This window comes from Anguilla rostrata, chromosome 7 (genome assembly GCF_018555375.3).
Source record: "Anguilla rostrata isolate EN2019 chromosome 7, ASM1855537v3, whole genome shotgun sequence".
NCBI classification, from domain to species: Eukaryota; Metazoa; Chordata; class Actinopteri; order Anguilliformes; family Anguillidae; genus Anguilla; species Anguilla rostrata.
Genome location: NC_057939.1, coordinates 51,425,484 through 51,444,259, shown reverse-complemented (window position 1 = coordinate 51,444,259; position 18,776 = coordinate 51,425,484). Strand labels below are relative to the sequence as shown.

General features: G+C 47.7%; 1 protein-coding gene across 4 annotated transcripts in view; it reads left to right on the top strand.

The window, feature by feature from the left end:
* LOC135259969 (regulator of G-protein signaling 12-like) overlaps positions 1-18,776 on the top strand; it is a 62,464-nt gene that overhangs the window by 23,410 nt on the left and 20,278 nt on the right. For all 4 annotated transcript variants that reach the window (XM_064344967.1, XM_064344966.1, XM_064344969.1 and 1 more), the window contains exons 4-8: positions 9,701-9,722; positions 15,636-15,805; positions 16,294-16,386; positions 16,843-16,986; positions 18,250-18,432. In XM_064344967.1, the coding sequence (XP_064201037.1) occupies positions 9,701-9,722; positions 15,636-15,805; positions 16,294-16,386; positions 16,843-16,986; positions 18,250-18,432 (612 nt within the window). The remainder of the gene's footprint in view (positions 1-9,700; positions 9,723-15,635; positions 15,806-16,293; positions 16,387-16,842; positions 16,987-18,249; positions 18,433-18,776) is intronic.

Genomic DNA, 18,776 nt, shown 5'->3' with positions numbered 1-18,776 from the left:
GGTTTTGACCTGCTCTTGTTAAAGGACAGGCCAGATGAATGACATTAAAAATGAATTGTACCCTGAAAGGTTTCTATATATAGATCCACCTTTTAGCTTTAAACAGCCTCTCTGCTGATGTCACACTCTCCGCTTCTCACTACCTTCAGAAGTTTATTTTGGAAATGTGTGTTCTGCATGGACAGACATTTGGAAATAGTGTGTAATGACTGTGTTGTCCCGAAGGTTTATTCTACGTGTTGATGCGACAGATCACAGGGCTGCAGTCTTCTTTGCAAGAGAGTTCGCTGTTTTTTTTATTTGGGGGGGGGGGGGGGTTTCTTCCAAAGCCAGTGAGCGTGGGCCTGTGGAAAATGTGGAATAAGCTGAATAAACGCTCAAATGTGGTTTCGCCTTTTCCCCACATACTCTGCTTGTCCATTTTACGGGAGATTTCCTGCTGAGTCAGCACAAATGGCCGGCCCCTGTAAATCAGAGAACACAAAGAATAAAGGTTCTGTTTGGTTTGATATTCGGGCAGGTACCGTGTACTCGTAAAAGGGATCTCTTATATGTACCTATCCCCTGAAAACTGCCGTGGCTTCCTGCATGTAGCGGTGCGTTTCTATGGGAACGGCTGTGGGGGGGGGGGGGGAAATGGAACTTCCTACCCCGAGCCTGCAGAAGTTCAGTTCTGACTTGTACAGGCATGGCAGTGGCTGCTCCGCCACGGCGCACTGCTCTCTGGAGACCGAGCGGGTAGTCGTATGCGAGCAGAGACGCGGGTCTTCCTCTGACCGGAGGAGAGAATGAGCCTCTTCAAGTGGTTATCTTTCAAGAAACTGTGGAACTACCGCTCGCCATCGTCTGTGAGTATCCTGCTCTGTTAAAAGTCTCTTTTTTAAAAAATTTGGTTAGATGTTGTTATGCACATTAGGTGTTCTGTCAAACGGAGCAGGTATTTTAAGGCTCTCTGTGAAAAAGGTTTCGGGAAAAGTGAAAACGCCGATAAGAATCCCTCTCTTGTTTTTAGTGTCGTGTTTCAAAGAACTTTGTTGTCGTCCTTTGCCTTAACGTTTGCGAAGTGTGTGTTTTTCAAGGTATTCGCCCCGATCGAACCACTGCTCCTTTCCACATGTCTCTCGTTACATGGCTGGTTTGAGCGTGCCCAGACAGGTCAAGAGGTATTCAGTGACTGCTAAACATTTTTTTTGTCAACATTCAGTACTTTGCAAGATATGCAGCGTTTCGTAAAAGGTTTGAAAGAAAATGGAAATACAATGAATTCATGAGAACTGTCTGGCTTCTCATTTGATTCTTTAATTCTCAAATATGTTTTTGTAGCCGGCTGGTACTCGTTCGCATACAATATTTTGCATATGTTTGATTTGAGCTTATGGCAGTATAAACCAGCCCTTGTTTATGGGAGTCTGTCATCAGCATTTTCAAACTCGTCAACCCTCATCGTTCAGGCCTGTGTTGGTATTTAAAGGTTTCTCCGTTCTACCCGAAGAGAAATTCATTGAGTGCTCAGAGACTAACGTGTGACAATGGAACTTGTTTAATTTCAGAAGATGTGAGTGGTTGGTTCATGGTATTTCAGTGATTTTTCAGTAAATATTATTATTATTATTATTGTTATTATTATTATGTTGCTGTCTTTGTGTTCATGGTGGGTAACTCTGTACAGGTGCTGAACGCATTGCACCTATCAATATGAAAGACTGAAAATATGCAAATGATAGAACCCACAGCTGAACAAAATATGTAAATCCCGTGCCAAACCTTTATGAACTGCCTCTTTGAGAAGCTCAGTGCCTTTGAGGAAGCTGGCATTTCAATAGACCTTAGTGAATACTGTGGGCCTGAATTCCACATGTTCACACACATGAATTCAGTTCATGTGAAGTATATTCTCAGTGAAGGTCATTTAGCCTACGCATTTATCCAGTAAGATTTTTTTGAAATGGCATTTCATCCCATTTCGTGTTTCTGTGTTATTGGTTTTGTAAATTTGTTAAATTGTTACACTGTTCACCAGTTAATGAAAGCAGATGTAAGTTTCAGCAGGCTTTTCTTGTCAGTTCTTTGTGACTTTGTTCCCCAGAAAATTTTATCTCGTAATTTATCAATCAACGACAGTTTAAACAGCTTACCTTATTTTATCACCTTTTTTGCATTATATCAGTTAGCTGTGCATTCCTGGTAGGTTCATGCTTCCCGGCTGTGAATTCATTGTCACTTGAGGTTTCATCTCAAGGTGAGGTCAAAATGAAACTCTCGATCTGAGGGCTCAGGTGTCAGCAAAATGGAGGGAAAATATGAAAGACAGAACTGGGCCGGCCTTCTCTGGTCAGCATTACCTGAGCTGTGAAATGTGGTGAGGCATTTTGGGTAGGGAGAGGTCAGAGCAGGTGATTGGACAACGAGAAGGGGGAAATGAGAGGAGTGAATTTTTAATGAAGCCACGCCCTAATGCTGAATTATTCTTCCTGTTTTATGATTACTGCAGTTATTTCTCCCATTCTTTTGTCACAATGTGTTGAATAATTTGCTCTCAAATCCAATACGTAATATGATGAAATAATGATGATTTAAAATTATCCAAGGGAGAATATAGCCCTGTTCCCTCCTTTTTCAGCAATGTAATGACAAAAATATGGAGAATAGGAAATATGCTGACCCTGACAGGAAGTCATGAATGTATTAATTTACTCACTCTTTCATGCAGTCATGAGCATCCTGAGAGAAAGAATGTGCCTTAGAGCAGACCCACAGCACGTGTGTCAGTAGCGAGAGCGTGTTGTGGCTGAGATCGACTGTATCAGTGGTTGTGGGGACATTGACTGCATCCAAATCCCGCCACTGTTACAGGCCACAGAGCGGGTTCCAGCTGCTCTCTGATTGGCTCCCCACACGGTCTCATCATTGTGCTGTGCCGTAAATCGCCCTGATGAGACGTATCCCTCCGCCTTCGTTAAACTTTTTTGTGAGTAAACTTCAAGTGCAGTGACAGAGTTACGCTTATTAAACTTTTTGGGTGCTCTGGATCCCCCAGAATTATTTTGTTGAACAAATTCTGAGTGAATTCACTTCAGAGTGAAACTGCGATGCTTATGAATATTTCGGTTGAATCTGTCGGGCAAGGCTGTCTGTGCTTTGAGAAGTGATCTGGCGGTACCGTGTCTGCTTTATGATATTTGGTTATTAATAATCATCACATCAGAAATGTAATTATGGGCTTCTTCACGCTACGGTCGTGTAGTGGGGATTGGTGATTTTTCGGGTGATTTGTCATGCGGAATGTTCTGGTGGGAGGTTTGCTTTTAGACGGCGATAAGATGAATATAAATGAGGAGATGTGAGTAGTCGTGTGTGAGCAGTCGGTCCTCAGAGGGTTGGAATACGTGTCGCTTCGTTCCCCTCCTCGTACTCCCTTCACAAAGCGCGCTGAGGGGGAGGAGGTGTCTTTGAAGTCCCAGCTGTTGAGTGCGTTTGTTGTTTGTTTTGGTGGATTTCGAATGGGAAAGCGGCGCTTGGCTCAATCCTGTGGCCTGTGTTTGGGGGGAGGCGGGGGGGGGGGTGCATGTTTGCGGTCCGGGAGCCGGCTCGGAAAGGGCCCTTTGGAAAACCGAGCGGAAAAATCCAGGGAAAGGAATGGCCAATGAGCACGTGCACCGAGGCGGACCCCCTGCAGCGGCCTGGGACACGGCCAGGGTGGGGGGGCCAGAACAGGCGCAGTTCGGTCAAAACCGCGCCTCCTCAGACTGAGCGCAAATGACGTTTAGCGCTGAGAGAGGGACCGTGGTCTTGTTTTGGAACATGGGGGACACCCCTCAGGAGGCACCGGGGAGCCCCCAAACCCCCTTACTCTAGAGAAGTGATCGCTGTTTCGACACTGTACCTACAGGGGGCAAGAGCCCCCGTTTTTCAGTCTATATTCCAAATTTCCTCCGACCTGCCGTAGCCGTATGCTGCGTACGCTAGGCTAATGAAAATGAACCGATTGCACCACAGACTGCTCTACTGCCACCAGACATGGAACGTCTTTAGAGACAAACTTTCTTCTTCTTATCGCCCTCTGCGTGTGCCTATATCGTATTTGTTTGCAGATCCAGCCTACAGCACAAAAACGTGTTTTTTCTTGTGTGATTTATTTTCGTTGTGCGAACACACCATAGCATGCTAGCATTGCTATAAAGGTGTTTTCGGGTCTGGCCTATTACAGGATAAATCTGTCTGCCTCTGCTTACCTAACAGTGCCAGCCCAGGTCAGTTTGCATTGGAAACACCTCTGGGCCTGCTCAGGTGTAACTAACCATTAAGGTCAGTAGAGGTAAAAACAGCCTTGGATCTGATTATATTTATTATTATAATTATATGTCAAAAAGGCTATCTCTTCCTCTTCCCTGTACTCCACCACCAGTTTGCTCAACCTCAGTGCATTCCAGCACTGTAACCGCAAGTACAAGTTCACAAATAGCTGTGATGTTTGGGAAACGGTCCTTCAAATCGTGATGTTTGAGCAGTCCTTCAAAAAAAAAAAAAAAAAAAAAACCTTAAAGAAAACGCTTCGCTGAGCATGGGCTTATTCAGCTCATTGACCTCTTTGAATTTTGCGATCTTCCCTTCTCTGTTATATCATCAGAGTGCTACATTTCATTTTAACAGCCTTGGTGAACGGTTTCGCTGTTAAAAATTTGTTTTGTCGATGGCTGTCGTGGCTGGAATGGCTCCAATGTCTGGTGTACCTGTGTGAAATTGTATTAGGACAGTGCATTAAAACAAGTGATAGCTTCTTTGAACGGCTCTAAGCCAGAACAAGTTCAGTTATATCAGCATGAATGTGGCCTGAGAGGAGAGCATTTGAACTGTTTAGAATGAATAGAATTAGTCAAATACAGCATCACCTCACAGTCACTCTGATAAAAACAGAAATGGGAGAACCCCCCTGAGCACGTATCTCCTCTAATAATGAAGCAAAAGAAAATGCGTATGTTTGTTCAGGTCTGACTATTGTGAGGAGCTGCATTGCAGTCCTACTGTTTGCTTTGTGTGTCATGTGTACGTTAGCCTAGCATGTTAAGCCTGCTGAAAGTATAGCGATATAACAGAGGTGGAAAACCCAGGTTCATAAAGCAAAAGTCCTCCCCAGTATTTTGTTCCAGTCACCTGAATTTTCTAATTAGCACAGTGCTTCAGCCAGGAGGTAGAAGTAGCTAATTGGTGAAATCAGCCGGCTTAATGGGTGGAAGAAACACATGGCAGGGCTTTTACTTACTGACCCCTGGACTTTCCACCTCTGGTGATAAACCTGCCCACTTTTTGGATGTAACCGATTCATGTTCCAACCAATCACATCATCTCATTGAACGTGGATCTGAGGTGAAGGCAGCAACTCAAAGAAACTGTGAGACACAGGGAAGCAGTGGAACTGGAGGTACAGGGAAGAGGAGGCATACATCCTAATTCATCACTTATGCAAATTATAAAACCCTCTGAAAATCTGACCAATGTCTGAACTGCCCCAGCCCTGGCCTGCCTGGTGCTGCCATCATGTGTGCCACCACAAACAGTGAGGTGACGGTGTCTGGAGATAATCATGGTGCGTCCTCTTTATTCAGATCTCTTATGAGATCCTGCTCTTACCACCTGGGTTCTGGGGACGTTTGTCCATCAGTAAGCCAAGGCAACAAACAGCGGTGGTTCCAGTTGGGATTGAAGAGAGTGCCGCTGTCGTTGGGAAAGAATGAGTGGGGGTCTTGCTTAAGCCAAGGGAGCTGCTCCAGCATGATTAGACCTGTCCAGGATGGAGCCTCATCGGCTGTCACTGTTGGGTCGGTTGTGCGTGTGGAGGCTGTGATGGTTGGGTCCTTACCGTTACAAAAGAGGGTGTGCAAATTCTCGTTAATGAAAAAACAACAAACAAAAAAAACTTGAGTTTTAGAACTTGTGCTTCCTGTAGCAGAGTCAAGATTACATTGATTTTTGAGATTAGTTTTGAGGAATGGAGATACATGCAGAACAGGAAAGGGAATGGATTTTTGCCAGCGCTACAGGTACAATGACCCATTTATACAAGTGGAAGAAACTGGCGAAAATATGAGAACAATAAATATTGCGGAAGTAGCTTACAAAATGGCTGGAAATTCTTGCCAGCAATCAGCTTTAAAAAAAATAAAATAACGCCTTCTAAAAAATTTTTGAACTGTCAGGATAAGTCTAAACATCATTTTTGTTTTGTGTGCGCGCGCGTGTGCGAACGTGTGTTTTCCATACATTGCGTTTAAGTACTGATTTATTTTTCCTTTGTTAACGTATTAACAAAGCGAGACTCTCGTGTAAGTGCCGATAACATAGAGGTGCATACAGCACTCATCAAAGCGCACAATACACTAAACACTGCGCCATTATCCCGCAGACATGTAGTTGCCAAGTTCTCCCAAAGCGGGGATTACAGATCACAGCCGCGGTGACACTCGCGCTGATCTTCCTCCTCCTCTCTGAGGCGAAGCGCCTCGTCTTAAGCAGGTACGCCTGTCGTGACGGAGCGTGGAACCCGGTGTGCCGATCATTCCAGTCGCGACATGTCGGGACACGCGTGGAGCGCGAGGCTGAGGGGGAGCGTGTTGGCGCAGGCACCCAGGACCGGAGGGGAAGCTGTGATTGCGCTGGCCTCCATGAGCTCATGCAGCCTATGTAAACATCACAGGGCCTCACTTTTAAACCACAGGGAAACACACCGCGAGACCTGCTCTGCTTCTGCAGTGTAGCGCAGGTAGGATGCTAGCATAATCCGCACGGCTGCTGGGGAGGCGCCTGCCAACGCTGTGCTCTTTGAAGACGCCAACACTCTCCTGGCATATCAAGCATGCCGCCTTGGATCCGACAAATATATAAAAATAAAAAGTATTTTATGGTTCATTCTGTCACTGCTGCCGTCGGATTTTCGTTTTTTTCCCCGAAAGGCTCGTTTTCGGACTTTGTCCGCACGCTGCGGGGAGCTGATGGCCGTTCACAACGGGCCCACGCCTAAGGTCAGGAGCCCAGCGGCGGGAACAGGCGGGGGCTGCCGCTTCTGCTGCCACCTACAGGAATTCTGCTGTACTGCGAGATGATATTCAAACATTGGCTTTGACAGCATGCGAGCGCAGACCGTGCCGAAGCTCATTCGGGTATATAATGGAGAGAAACGTGTTCTTCTTTTGGTTAAAAGATTGTGGGCGGGATTAAAACTCACGGAGGGCTGGATCTGGCGTAGATTGTTTACGTCTGTCCTCGGTTGTGGTTTCCATTAAGATGGGAATGTTTCACGTATTGGTCAGGAAAGGGCCCCCTTAATTATATCAGCGCGCGATCAATAACCGTGTAAACACGGCGGGAATGGATGTGAATTTAAAGCAGGGGCGTGACTCACCCTCTCATCCGTCTTGTGCGGACGGATTAGTCCCTTCAATCTGAGTCTGCGATCAGCCTCTTCCTGTTGCTGTCAGCGGGATTCGTGCCTCTTTTGCAGTGCCCGTTCTGGTCCGATCCTTCAGGACGACCCGCCTTTGCCCACAGCCAGAAGGGCGGCAGGAGCAGCACTGCGCCAGTGTCGGCAGAAGTGCAGAGCCACGTTCAAGAACGATGCGCTTTCCACACAAAATAAAAAGATTTTTTTTTAAGTTACCATGGCGGTTTGTGTTTGCTCTTGTTTGCATTTGTCACATTCAGGTTAAACTCAAAGGAAATATTTAATAGAGATAATAAGTGAAAAATAAGTCAGGCCTCTTCTTTTTTTTTCTTTCATGTGGGCAGGTGTGGACCACCTTTCTCACCCCCAAAGGTTGTGACCTTTTCCTCAGACTGATTAAATACTGGCATAAAAAAGGCACCTTCACGTACCGTCGAGGTTTTTTGTGCATCGCAACAGTTTTAACTTAAACTCGGTAGGAATTGTGCTCCTCGAACAGTCTTACGTAAGACTTCTGGCTGTGGTTTCAGAGTCGGAATCCAGAGACAGCTGCAGTTCTGCGTGTGCGTGCGTGCGTGCGTGCGTGTGTGTGTGTGTGTGTGTGTGTGTGTGTGTGCGTGCGTGCGTGCGTGCGTGTGTGTGTGTGCCTGCCTGTGTGCGTGTGCGTGTGTGCGTGCGTGTGTGTGGGTACACACCCGTGTTCATTACCCAGAACACCACAGAGCCTGGCAGCACCGCGCGGGAGAGGCATGGAAGACGTTCGAAGCGAACGTGGTTTGTTCCGGTGCGTTTTTTTTGGCAGCGCGTCGAGGCATTGTTCCGGGCGCCGGCGCGGGTTCGAAGGCTGCGTACCGCTCGCGCTCCGGCTTCCCGACGTCCGGACGCGTTTTTTCCGTTGGCTTTGTCCACCTAGGTGCCGCTCGCTCCCCTGTTGGATCCCGGTTTGAGTTTTTGAATAGGCTCACGTTGCCTTTGTCCCGACCTGAAGGAAAGTGTTGCTCTCAGGTAGCTGTGCTTCAGTCATTGTGAAACCACGGTCGCTTGTTCCAGCACGTTAACAACAGAACAAAACCTATTTCCAGCGCTCTGGAAGTCATGGCAACTCTTCGCATTTGCTGTTTTGTACTGTGAATCTTTGAGCATTGTTTGTATTGTGAAAGGAAATATGAACCGAAAAGGAATAAATCATAATAATAGGGCTCTTAAAATGCTTGTTTCCGGGGGGAGGGGCAGATTACTTTTGTATTGCTATCGTATTACTGTTGTATGGATGTGTAAAGTCTGTTTTTAACCTTTTCAATGATTGAAGAACCAAGAGTGTGTCTGTGGGGGGGCTGCATTCGGGCCCAACGATGCTAGTTGAACAGCCCTGTCTCACTCTATACGCACCTCACACACTGATGATGAAATGGTCTGCTTTGCCCCTCCTGTCATTAATGTCTGATTGGCTGATTTATTACAGGAAGCATGTCTAAGGAAAAGAGGCCCTTTATTGTCATATGTGAAACGATATTGTTGATGTTACCTGCTGGTATATAGGCTGTACTGAGGACAGCAGTCTGAGAGGTCCAGTGCTCACCCCTGAGGTGTGAACAGCTGTGTGTGTATCTGTGTGTGTGTGTGTGCCTGTTTGCTTGTGTGTGTATGAAAGGAGGGCCACCCCAGACTGGCAGGGAGGAGTGTGTGTGTGTGTGTGTGTGTGTGTGTGTGTTTCTGTGTGTGTGTGTGTGTTTCTGTGTGTGTGTGTGTGTGTGTGCCTGTTTGCTTGTGTGTGTGTGTGCGCCCGTTCGTGTGTAAGTGTGCCTGTTTGCTTGTGTGTGAGTGTGTGCGTGTGTGTGTGCCTGTTTGCTTGTGCGTGTGTGTGTGTGTGTGTGTGTGAAAGGAGGGCCACCCCAGACCAGCAGGGAGGAGTGTGTGTGTGTGTGTATGAAAGTAGGGCCACCCCACTCTGGCAGGGAGGAGTGTGTGTGTGTGTGTATGAAAGTAGGGCCACCCCACTCTGGCAGGGAGGAGTGTGTGGGTGTGGGTGTGTGTGTATGAACGTAGGGCCACCCCACTCTGGCAGGGAGGAGTGTGTGTGTGTGTGTGGGTGTGTGTGTGTGTGTGTGTGTGTGTGTGTGTGTGTGTGTGCGTGTGCGTGCCTGTAATCTCAGACAGGCCCAGCCCATTCCCACACACACCTCCAGTGCTCCAGCATGCCGGTGCTGCGTTGCTCAGGGTCATGAGGGCATCGCCTGACTCATGTCTCTCTCTGTTCTCTTACAGTCCGCGGCTGTCTCAGATGGTGGTGAGTACTCCTCTTCCTCTCTCAGCGCTGATGTATGCTGTCTGTACGTGTGTGCCACCGTACCGTGGTTTCAGATCCAACATGCGGATCCAGTGGTTCCAGATCCAAAATGTTAAATAATGTGTCTATCCCGATCGCACGCTGTTGCATAAGTAAAGTGTGGGGTAAGGGATGTCTGTCGTTTGCTGTTTGCTTGTGGGTCTGTGAAAGGAGTGATTGCAGATGATTACAGGGCTGTGTAGATTCAAATTACAGAAGGTGCTTGACCCACGTAAACGTAGAATTATGTAAATCCGGACTTTGGGTAAATTGGTTCTGAGAAACTGAATCAACACAGAAGTCGGGAAATATCGCAGTGAGCTAGCATTAGCTTGCAGAAAATTAGTGCCGATTTGGAGATGCTCAAAACAACTCTGGACACATCTGTGCATGCAGTCTGCTACTTCACTATGTTTATACTTATGCGTAGTTTTTTTCCATATTGCACTACTTGTTTTATCTGGCAGTTATTATTTCCGGTGTAGAACTGTGTTTGTTTTGCAATTTACATATCGTTTGTAAATTCTTCTGACCGAAGGCTTCTTTGGATTATGCATTAATTTCTGAGTTATGCATGAATCAGCTTACTTAGTGGTCCCCAGAATTTAACCCTTATTCGACTCAGGGACTTGCTGTATACATTTTTATTGTAAAGCACTTACTGTTTTTATGGGTTTATTTGTATGGTCGGGTTCACTTTTGTTGTGTACCGCCTCGAGCTAGTTCATACGAATTGAAGAAGTACGTATTGATATTCTGTCTCTCCACTGCCGCGTGTTGTGTTTTTCTCAGGGGCAGCGCTCCTGCTGTGACTCCTGCTTTATTTTGAGGGGTTTTTGGGTGGTGTGGTGGGGGTGCGCGCTTCTCTCCGTCAGCGTGAGAACGAGGCCGGGCTCGGGAGATTCGGGGCTTCAGCTGTTCATCCACCTGCCAGCCTCTCTTTCCTCTCTGTCTCCCTCTTTCTGTCTCCCTCCCTCCCTCCCTCCCTCCCTCTCTCCCTCTATTTCTCTCTCTCGCTCTCTCTCGCTCTCTCCCTATCTGTCACGCTCTCCCTCCCTCTCTCCTTCTATTTCTCTCTCTCGCTCTCTCTCCCTCTCTCCCTCTCTCTCTCTCTCCTCTCTGAATCTGGGCAGGGTGCCTGTTTTAAACCCCCCCCCCGCGCGCCCCGGTTGAACAGGCGCGTGGCTCGTTGTCGTAGCCCGCACGGTACTCCGTTTAGCGGAGCGCGGCGGCGGCGGCGGCGGACTCCTTGGCCCTGCCGAGCGGAAAGGCAAAGGCGAAGGCGAAGGCGGGGGGGGGCGGGGGAGCTTCCCTCAGACGCTGCGGCTGCGTCGCTCCCAGGGGACGGCGTGTAGGTGTGCGCTCCTGCTGTCAGGACTGCGCTGGAGGAGGGCTGGCTGCACAGGGCTGGCTGCGCAGGGTTGGCTGCGCAGGGCTGGCTGAACAGGGTCGGCTGCGCAGGGTCGGCTGCGCAGGGCTGGCTGCGCAGGGTCGGCTGCGCAGGGCTGGCTGCGCAGGGCTGGCTGCAGAGGGCTGGCTGCGCAGGGTCGGCTGTAGTTCTGCAAGTGGCTCTGGATAAGAGCCTCTGCTAAAGGCCTGTAATATGTAACACACAGGCCTCAATCCAGCCCTGATTAAATTTAGGAGACATTTTTATTTTTCACATTTTTTAAAATGCCCCTTACTGCCTTCGTGTGTTTAGCTTGCTGCAGTTGGCACCATTCTTATCCATGTAGGATAATTGTGTGTCGAGCCCCGAGTTCCTATGAAAAGAACTATGATGAAAGGTTTAGTTTAATTAGCCTGTTGCTTCCACTGCTGTGTCACCATTATGCTATTTTTATACAGCATTACAAAAGAACTTAAAAAAAAAAAATATATATATATATATATATATATATATATATATTGCCTGAAATGTTATTGGTAGCAGACCAGGTTCAGGTGCATCCAGCTCATGATTTTTATTTCAACTGTGTAGATTGTCCTTGTTGCCATGAGCACCCCAAGTGTGGGTGGGGGAGGGGGGGTGGGGTTGTTCTGCTTATTTTATTCCATATTGCAGCAATGCCAAACAGCAAAAACAAACACGCATTCAGTCAGGAGCTATTTACTTCCTGATCTTGCTCATGGATAATCCAATAAAGAGGTAAAAGCAGACGTCATGTCGTCTTTCTTGTAGGAAGCCCAGAATAACTGCACCAATCAGAGTATATTGGGGGAAAAAAAATGTAATAGAACAACACGGGCATTGATTTATGGATGCCTTCTGGCTACTTCCTGGTAATTCCCACAGGAAGTGTCATCAGAAAGTATTCATCAGTCACCGTGGGCCTTGTTCTGTAGGTTATGTCCTGCATGTGAATCACATAGATGCCTAAGAGGGTTTTGCAGAGATAGATGCAAGGCCTGGAATATAAAGTGATCCCCGGTCTGCTCTCTGAGTCTCTGATCTCTCTCTCGCTCTGAAAGATAACAGCTGTGCTGTTTTTGACCTTGCTGTCGCCGGAGAGCGGGAGTGCCTGTGTGGTCTCAGAAATCAAGAGCTCCCAGGAAGCCAGGCGGACTGAAAACATCGTAAAATAAATAAATAAATAAATAAATAAACCTGACTCTGCGCCATCCACTAATCAAGCATCAACTGTCAGAGTGTTCGTTGGCCCCCCCAGCTGATGTTCCCAGTTCCTCCGGAGAAAATGAGTGTTAGAAAATGGCCGCTAATGTCTCCCCTGTCTGAAGTTGGACGTGAAATCGGAGGACGGTAAAAACGTTCTCTTTGAAGCCGGTCACATGTGCGCCGCCGGACAGGAAGTCACAGCTGGCCAGTTTGTCGCTGGAGCTGCGCTGCGTTTGGCGCGAGATTAAGGGGGGGGGGGCTCTGATACTGGTGAAATGCGTTAGTGGCCCCCCCCACTGAAGGCTCAGTGGCCCTGTTAGGCCTCGTTTGGGCAAGGTGGCGTTAGGACACTGTGGTGGGTCTGGCCTCCCCAGCGCAAAGCGGGGGGGCGGGCAGTGACGGTGACCTTGCCGTGAAGCAGCTGACATCAGCTGTTTCCTGTGAGCGAAGCTAGGCCACACCGTCTGACATCATTCAGCGCTCTCTCTCTCTCTCTCTCTCTCTCACTGGGTAATTCGCACTGAGCTTGTTTGCTTGCAGTGTTCACACACGTCTTTATAAGAAGCAGCTGCTCAAGGCATCGTGTGAGATTTATTCTACAGGAAAGGACATAATATTCAAAAAGAAAAAAATATGTTATAAAATGTATGGTTACTATAAAAATATATTATGACTAACTGACCAATAAGAGGTAATTCAACAGGAGATTATACTGTGTAAAAAACTTTAAAAGATTAATATTATAGTATCATTTTTAAAAATCTTTTAAATGACTAATTTAAATGACCAGTGTTGCAAGGTCAGTGTCCTTCCATGCCAGTGTGGGATCTCAGGAAATGGAGCCATGACAACAGTGACAGGAAGTCACGTAGGTGCTGTGGGCGTGGCCGGAGTAGTCCAGGGCATTAATATTGCAGGTTTCCGTGGCAACGGGCGGCCGTAAGTTCCCGCCTCCCTCCGCGCTCAATAATTCATCCCGGGTCTTTGTACGGGTCAGCGTATCTCTTACCCCCGCTGGAGGCCAGAGGAGGCCAGGAGCCCCCCCCCAAAAAAACGGCTCCGGTCTTCAGAGAGAGACCCCCTCTCTCCCCCCCCCCCCGGGGCTCTCTCACCCGGCGTGAAAAGTCGCGAAATGTCAGCGGGTCCCGAGGGCCCCCCCCGGACTCCGGCCCCGGGAACGCTTTCATGAGCGCGAGATGGACCCCGGCGTCTGGTGTCCGGTCGGGGGGGGGGCAGGCCTCAGGTACCTGGCCCGGTGGCACCACACCGGGTCCTACCAGCTGTGCCCAGGTAAGCAGGGACGGGCGAGGCGAACGCGCGCTCGGTCATGGGGTTTCTCTGTCTCCACGGCGATTCCGCACCCGCGTAACGGGGAAACGTGTTAGCGTCTCGGCGCCGTTCCCGTGAGGCTCAGTGACCGGGCCGGACCGCGCCTGGTGTCATTAATTCATTGTTGTTTTAATTGGCTGGGTCTTGTGTATCAGTGAAAGCTGGGAAGGACCTGGAATGGCTGAAAGCGTCAGCTTGCGTAGCGTTTAAAAAAAAAAAAAAATTTTAATACCGTCTTTTTTTAGCAGGGCCGTCGTGGGCGTCAGATGTCGAATTCATTAAAACGCGTATCGGAATCTCATTAAAACCCTTATTAATGCAGCGCGCGAAAACGATTTAGATTCTCATCAGTCTTTCACTTTCAATAATTGTTCTTAAATGGAAACCCAAATTAAAAATGGCAGCTTTTCATTCGGTGAGCGTTTCAGGACAGGGATGGGAAGTGGATTCGTTTTGCCGTCAGGCGTTCGAGGTTTAGTATTCATCTCTATTGTACTGCTCCAGTTCCAAAGCAGGTCCACCGTGGGAAACATGGAACTGAATCTCTGTGCATTTCAGTATTGTATGTAACTGTGTATTGAATTATGGAGCCTGTACTGTGCATGTCAAGTCCCAAACGGGCTGCGTAACTCTCTCACGGTTTGGCCTCCCTGTGTTTTTTTTTTCTTTTCTACCAAATGCAGCCCAGGTTCTGCCTCCTGGCAGGACAATTTTTTGCCTCTACCAAACTTTCCGGTTCTGAGTAATTTAAATACGGTGTGGCAGTTTAAATACGGTGTGGCAGTTTAAATACGATGTGGCAGTTTAAATATGGTGTGGTAGTTTACGTATGGTGTGGTAGTTTAAATGCAGTGTGGTAGTTTATATACGGTGTGGTAGTTTAATTACAGTGTGGTAGTTTATATACAGTGTGGTAGCTTATATACGGTGTTGTAGTTTAATTACGGTGTGGTAGTTTATATACGGTGTTGTAGTTTATATACGGTGTGGTAGTTTAATTACAGTGTGGTAGTTTATATACGGTGTTGTAGTTTAATTACGGTGTGGTAGTTTAAATAGGGGTTTCCCTTGGTTTTGTGTGCTGACAGACCTGTAAAAAGCAGCGGGGTGATTGATGGGCTCGCCTCCTGGCCTCGCCCTTTTAAGTGTGGCCGTTCAGCACCCCACCGCCTAGCGCAGTTCAGCCGTGGCGCCGGTACGCGCAGGTACGCGCAGGTGCGACGAGCCCCTGGGCCGTCCTGGCAGCTGCCGTAACCGCACCTGCCAGATTGGGTGTTCTAAAGCCGCCCATTACTTACCTGGGATGGCACGGGCTAAATTTAGATGGCGGGACGGTCTTTGAATCAAGTTTTTCCTGATCCTATTCCACTCCTGCTGTTCAGTGACAAGAAGAATCCGCTCGGTATTTAAAAACGCTTCCCTGCTGACGGTGTCTGTTGGCGGCATCTGGTGACCTGCACTCTAAGACGTTATGATCGATTGTGCAAAAAATGTATTTAATATTTAAAGAGATACCCACATGCTGTATGAAGTGCTCACAAACGTTTATATTAGTGCGAATGATGGGGTGAAAGTGTGCTCTCTGTCTTGTCAAGGTTTCGTTCCCTTTTTGAATTCTTTTCTTTTGCACTTGAGGTTATGCTTGAGAAAGAACTTACTCACATAAACACAGAGTGAAATGTTCAGTGGTAAATCAGCTCTGACAGTGCGTTTCACTCTGAATGGCGGGTGTTTGATGGACTCGTGTAAACTCTGCTGGAGTTGCACTAGCGCTGGACTCTTCACTGTGCCCTGTGCCCTGCGTCCTCATTAGCAGTTGTGAGGGCTGTGTTGTTTGAGGACGGGGGGGATTGAGGGGCATTGGGGTGGTTTGGGGGCGGGCCCGCGTGCCTCCTGACGCCGGCCCCGCCCCCTGTTTCCCGCCGCAGAGCTGAACAGCGCGGACCTGAAGGGCTGCGGCAGCGAGAACAGCCTGAGCAGCAACGCCAGCCTGCCCAGCGTGCAGAGCCACCGTCGCCACGGCGAGCGCCGCGTCGCCAGCTGGGCCGTCTGCTTCGAGCGCCTCCTGCAGGACCCCGTCGGCGTGCGCTACTTCTCGGTACGGTCCCGCCCCCGTGGCCTCGTCACCGGGGCGACCATGCCTCCTCTCACTGTTCCACTGCTCCCCCCCTGTGTCTCGTGGTCTGTTTGCGTTGCCGCCTTCACCTCAGATCCACGTTCAGTGAGATGATGTGATTGGTTGGAACATGAATCGGTTACATCCCAAAAGTGGGCAGGTTTATCACCAGAGGTGGAAAGTCCAGGGGTCAGAAAGTAAAAGTCCTGCCCTGTGTTTCTTCCACCTATTAACTCAGGCAGCTGATTTCACTAATTAGCTCTACCTCCTGGCTGAAGAATTGTGGGAAGAATTAATTAATTAATTAATTATGTAATTTGCAACTCCTTGGCTGTACCAGAGTTAGCTACAAAGCTAATTCTCATAACTAATTTTGGCCATTTTCATTACTTGACTACGGTTATGTCTTGTGCTCCTGACAATTTTCTGGAAGCCTACAGTTCAATTTAGTTTTTTTTTTCTGTCTACAGGAATTTCTAAAGAAGGAATTCAGCGAGGAAAACATCTTATTCTGGCAGGCCTGTGAATATTTTAGCCATGTTCCTGAAAATGACAAGAAGCAGGTAAAATATGAAGCCTAATTTAATAGCAAATTAATAGTAACTATGTAGCAGAACTGGAATGTTTTGCCTGAAGACAGGAACATGTTTGTGTGATCCTGGCAATATCAAAGATCTTGTTATCTCTGTACTATAGTCTGCTATCTGGGATTTTTCTGACAGTGCTGGAGGGCCACAGTGTCTGCTGGATTATGGTTTTTCATCACATACAGTATGTGCTTAATTTTAATCACTGATTTCCATGGCTGCTGATTTTAAAGGAAACTACAAAACCCTGCAGACCCTGAGGCCCTCCATGACTGGAGTTTGAGACCCCTGATGTATGCAGTCCTGGGAAAGAAAAGGCCCCTGAAATATGATCATAAAATAATAATAATAATAATAATAATTGAAGTGAATCTTTGTCTGGGTGACTAAGACTGAATAGACGATGACAACAACCCGCTCTTGTTCCCCAAGCTATCCCAGAGGGCCCGGGAGATCTACAACAGCTTCCTGTCCAGCAAGGCCACCACGCCGGTCAACATCGACAGCCAGGCCCAGCTGGCCGACGACATCCTCAACGCCCCCCGCCCCGACATGTTCAAGGAGCAGCAGCTGCAGGTGGGGAGACTGCCCTAAAAAACAATGCTAAAAACCACTCTTCCTCTGTGGGAAATGTTTCTGTGTGAGAGAGGCAACAGCCCCCCCCTCCCTCCCCAACAGGGTGTTGCTGTCTGGGGTTACTGCAGCACCAAACGGTGTCCCACAACCTGCAGCCTGTTCCCTGTGAGGGAACAGCCCATATCACTCGCAAAATAGTTAATTATGCACATAATTCAAAAAAAATAAAATGATGACACGCCCATCTTAAATGGACATGCAATATTATAATTATGACTTTTAATCTGTGTAGGCAGTTCCCATCTTTAAGGCACATGCAATATTGTAATTATGACTTGTACTCTCTCTAGGCAGTTCTATAGGATCCGTAATTTTTTCCTTATTCATTGTGGCCCACATGACCCATTCTAATTGGGCCGTTATTTGAGGTCCGTATTTGCGGAGCTGAGAATCTGGAGCAGCTGGGGACCTCAGTCATGTTTAAAGCATGCGCTCTTTCAACTTCAACATCAATTTGAATCGAAATGTTTATTTTCTCTGGCGCTATCCAGATTTGCATTTACATGCAGTTCTCACCCGTGTCGCTCACAAACGGCGTTGGCTAAGACGACAGATTTCCCGCGGTTAGCAACAACAACGGCAACAGCGCTGTGAATCTGCCTCTGAGGGGTCAGCTTCAGAGCACTTTCTGGCAGCTCCACCGGTTATAATAAATCTCTCCTGCTACGCGTTTATAAATATAACAACATTTTTACATCGCAAAGAACAAGAAGCAACCTTGTGACACGACACAGTGGAAGCCTTAGGCGGCTTCTGGGCTTGAGCCTGGGTGAAAAACTGGCAGATATTTCCCATCAAAGGCTTGATGTTTCCTCTTAAGAAAGTCAGCTTTATTAGGACTGAACTCAGCTCAGCGTGTTTTTCTCCTGATGCTACTTTCAGATTGTTTTGTTTCAGTAAGCCAAGTGGCTTTTTTTTTTGGTTTGTTTTGGGGTTTTTTTTAACTCCAAAATCAAGCTCTTTGTTGAAGAAACATAACACCATGATGGATTTGCAGGCCATTAAAGCCTTTAAAGAATGCTGCTTCTATTCTTCTCTTCGTTGAGGTATTTTAACGAAGGGAAAATGATAACTTTGCAGTTAGCCGTTCCGCCTCCCCCCCGGCTTTAAATTACAGGTCACAGGATTTCTCTGTTCTAGATTAGCCGTGCTCAGCTTTCCTTTACACGACACGACCGCGCTCCTCCTCCTCTTCCTCCGCAGATCTTCAACCTGATGAAGTTCGACAGCTACAGCAGGTTCCTCAAGTCCCCGCTGTACCAGGAGTGCATGGTGGCGGAGGTGGAGGGCCGCGCCCTGCCCGACCCCTACCACATCCCCAGCAGCCCCGCCTCCTCCAAACACAGCGTCAACTCCGACCGCTCCGCCATCTCCACGCCCAAAAAGGTACGCGCCCCTCCGGGGAGTCTCTGTCCCGCCCCTCCCTCACTGTTCCCTCAACGTGAAATTAGACAACACTCAGCGTTCCCTTAACGTGAAATTAGACAACACTCAGCGTTCCCTTAACGTGAAATTAGTCAAACTCACTGTTCCCTTAACGTGAAATTAGTCAAACTCATTCTTCCCTTAACGTGAAATTAGTCAAACTCAGTGTTCCCTTAATGTTAAATTAGTCAAACTCAGTGTTCCCTTAACGTGAAATTAGTCAAACTCATTCTTCCCTTAACGTTAAATTAGACAAAACTCAGCGTTCCCTTAACGTTAAATTAGTCAAACTCAGTGTTCCCTTA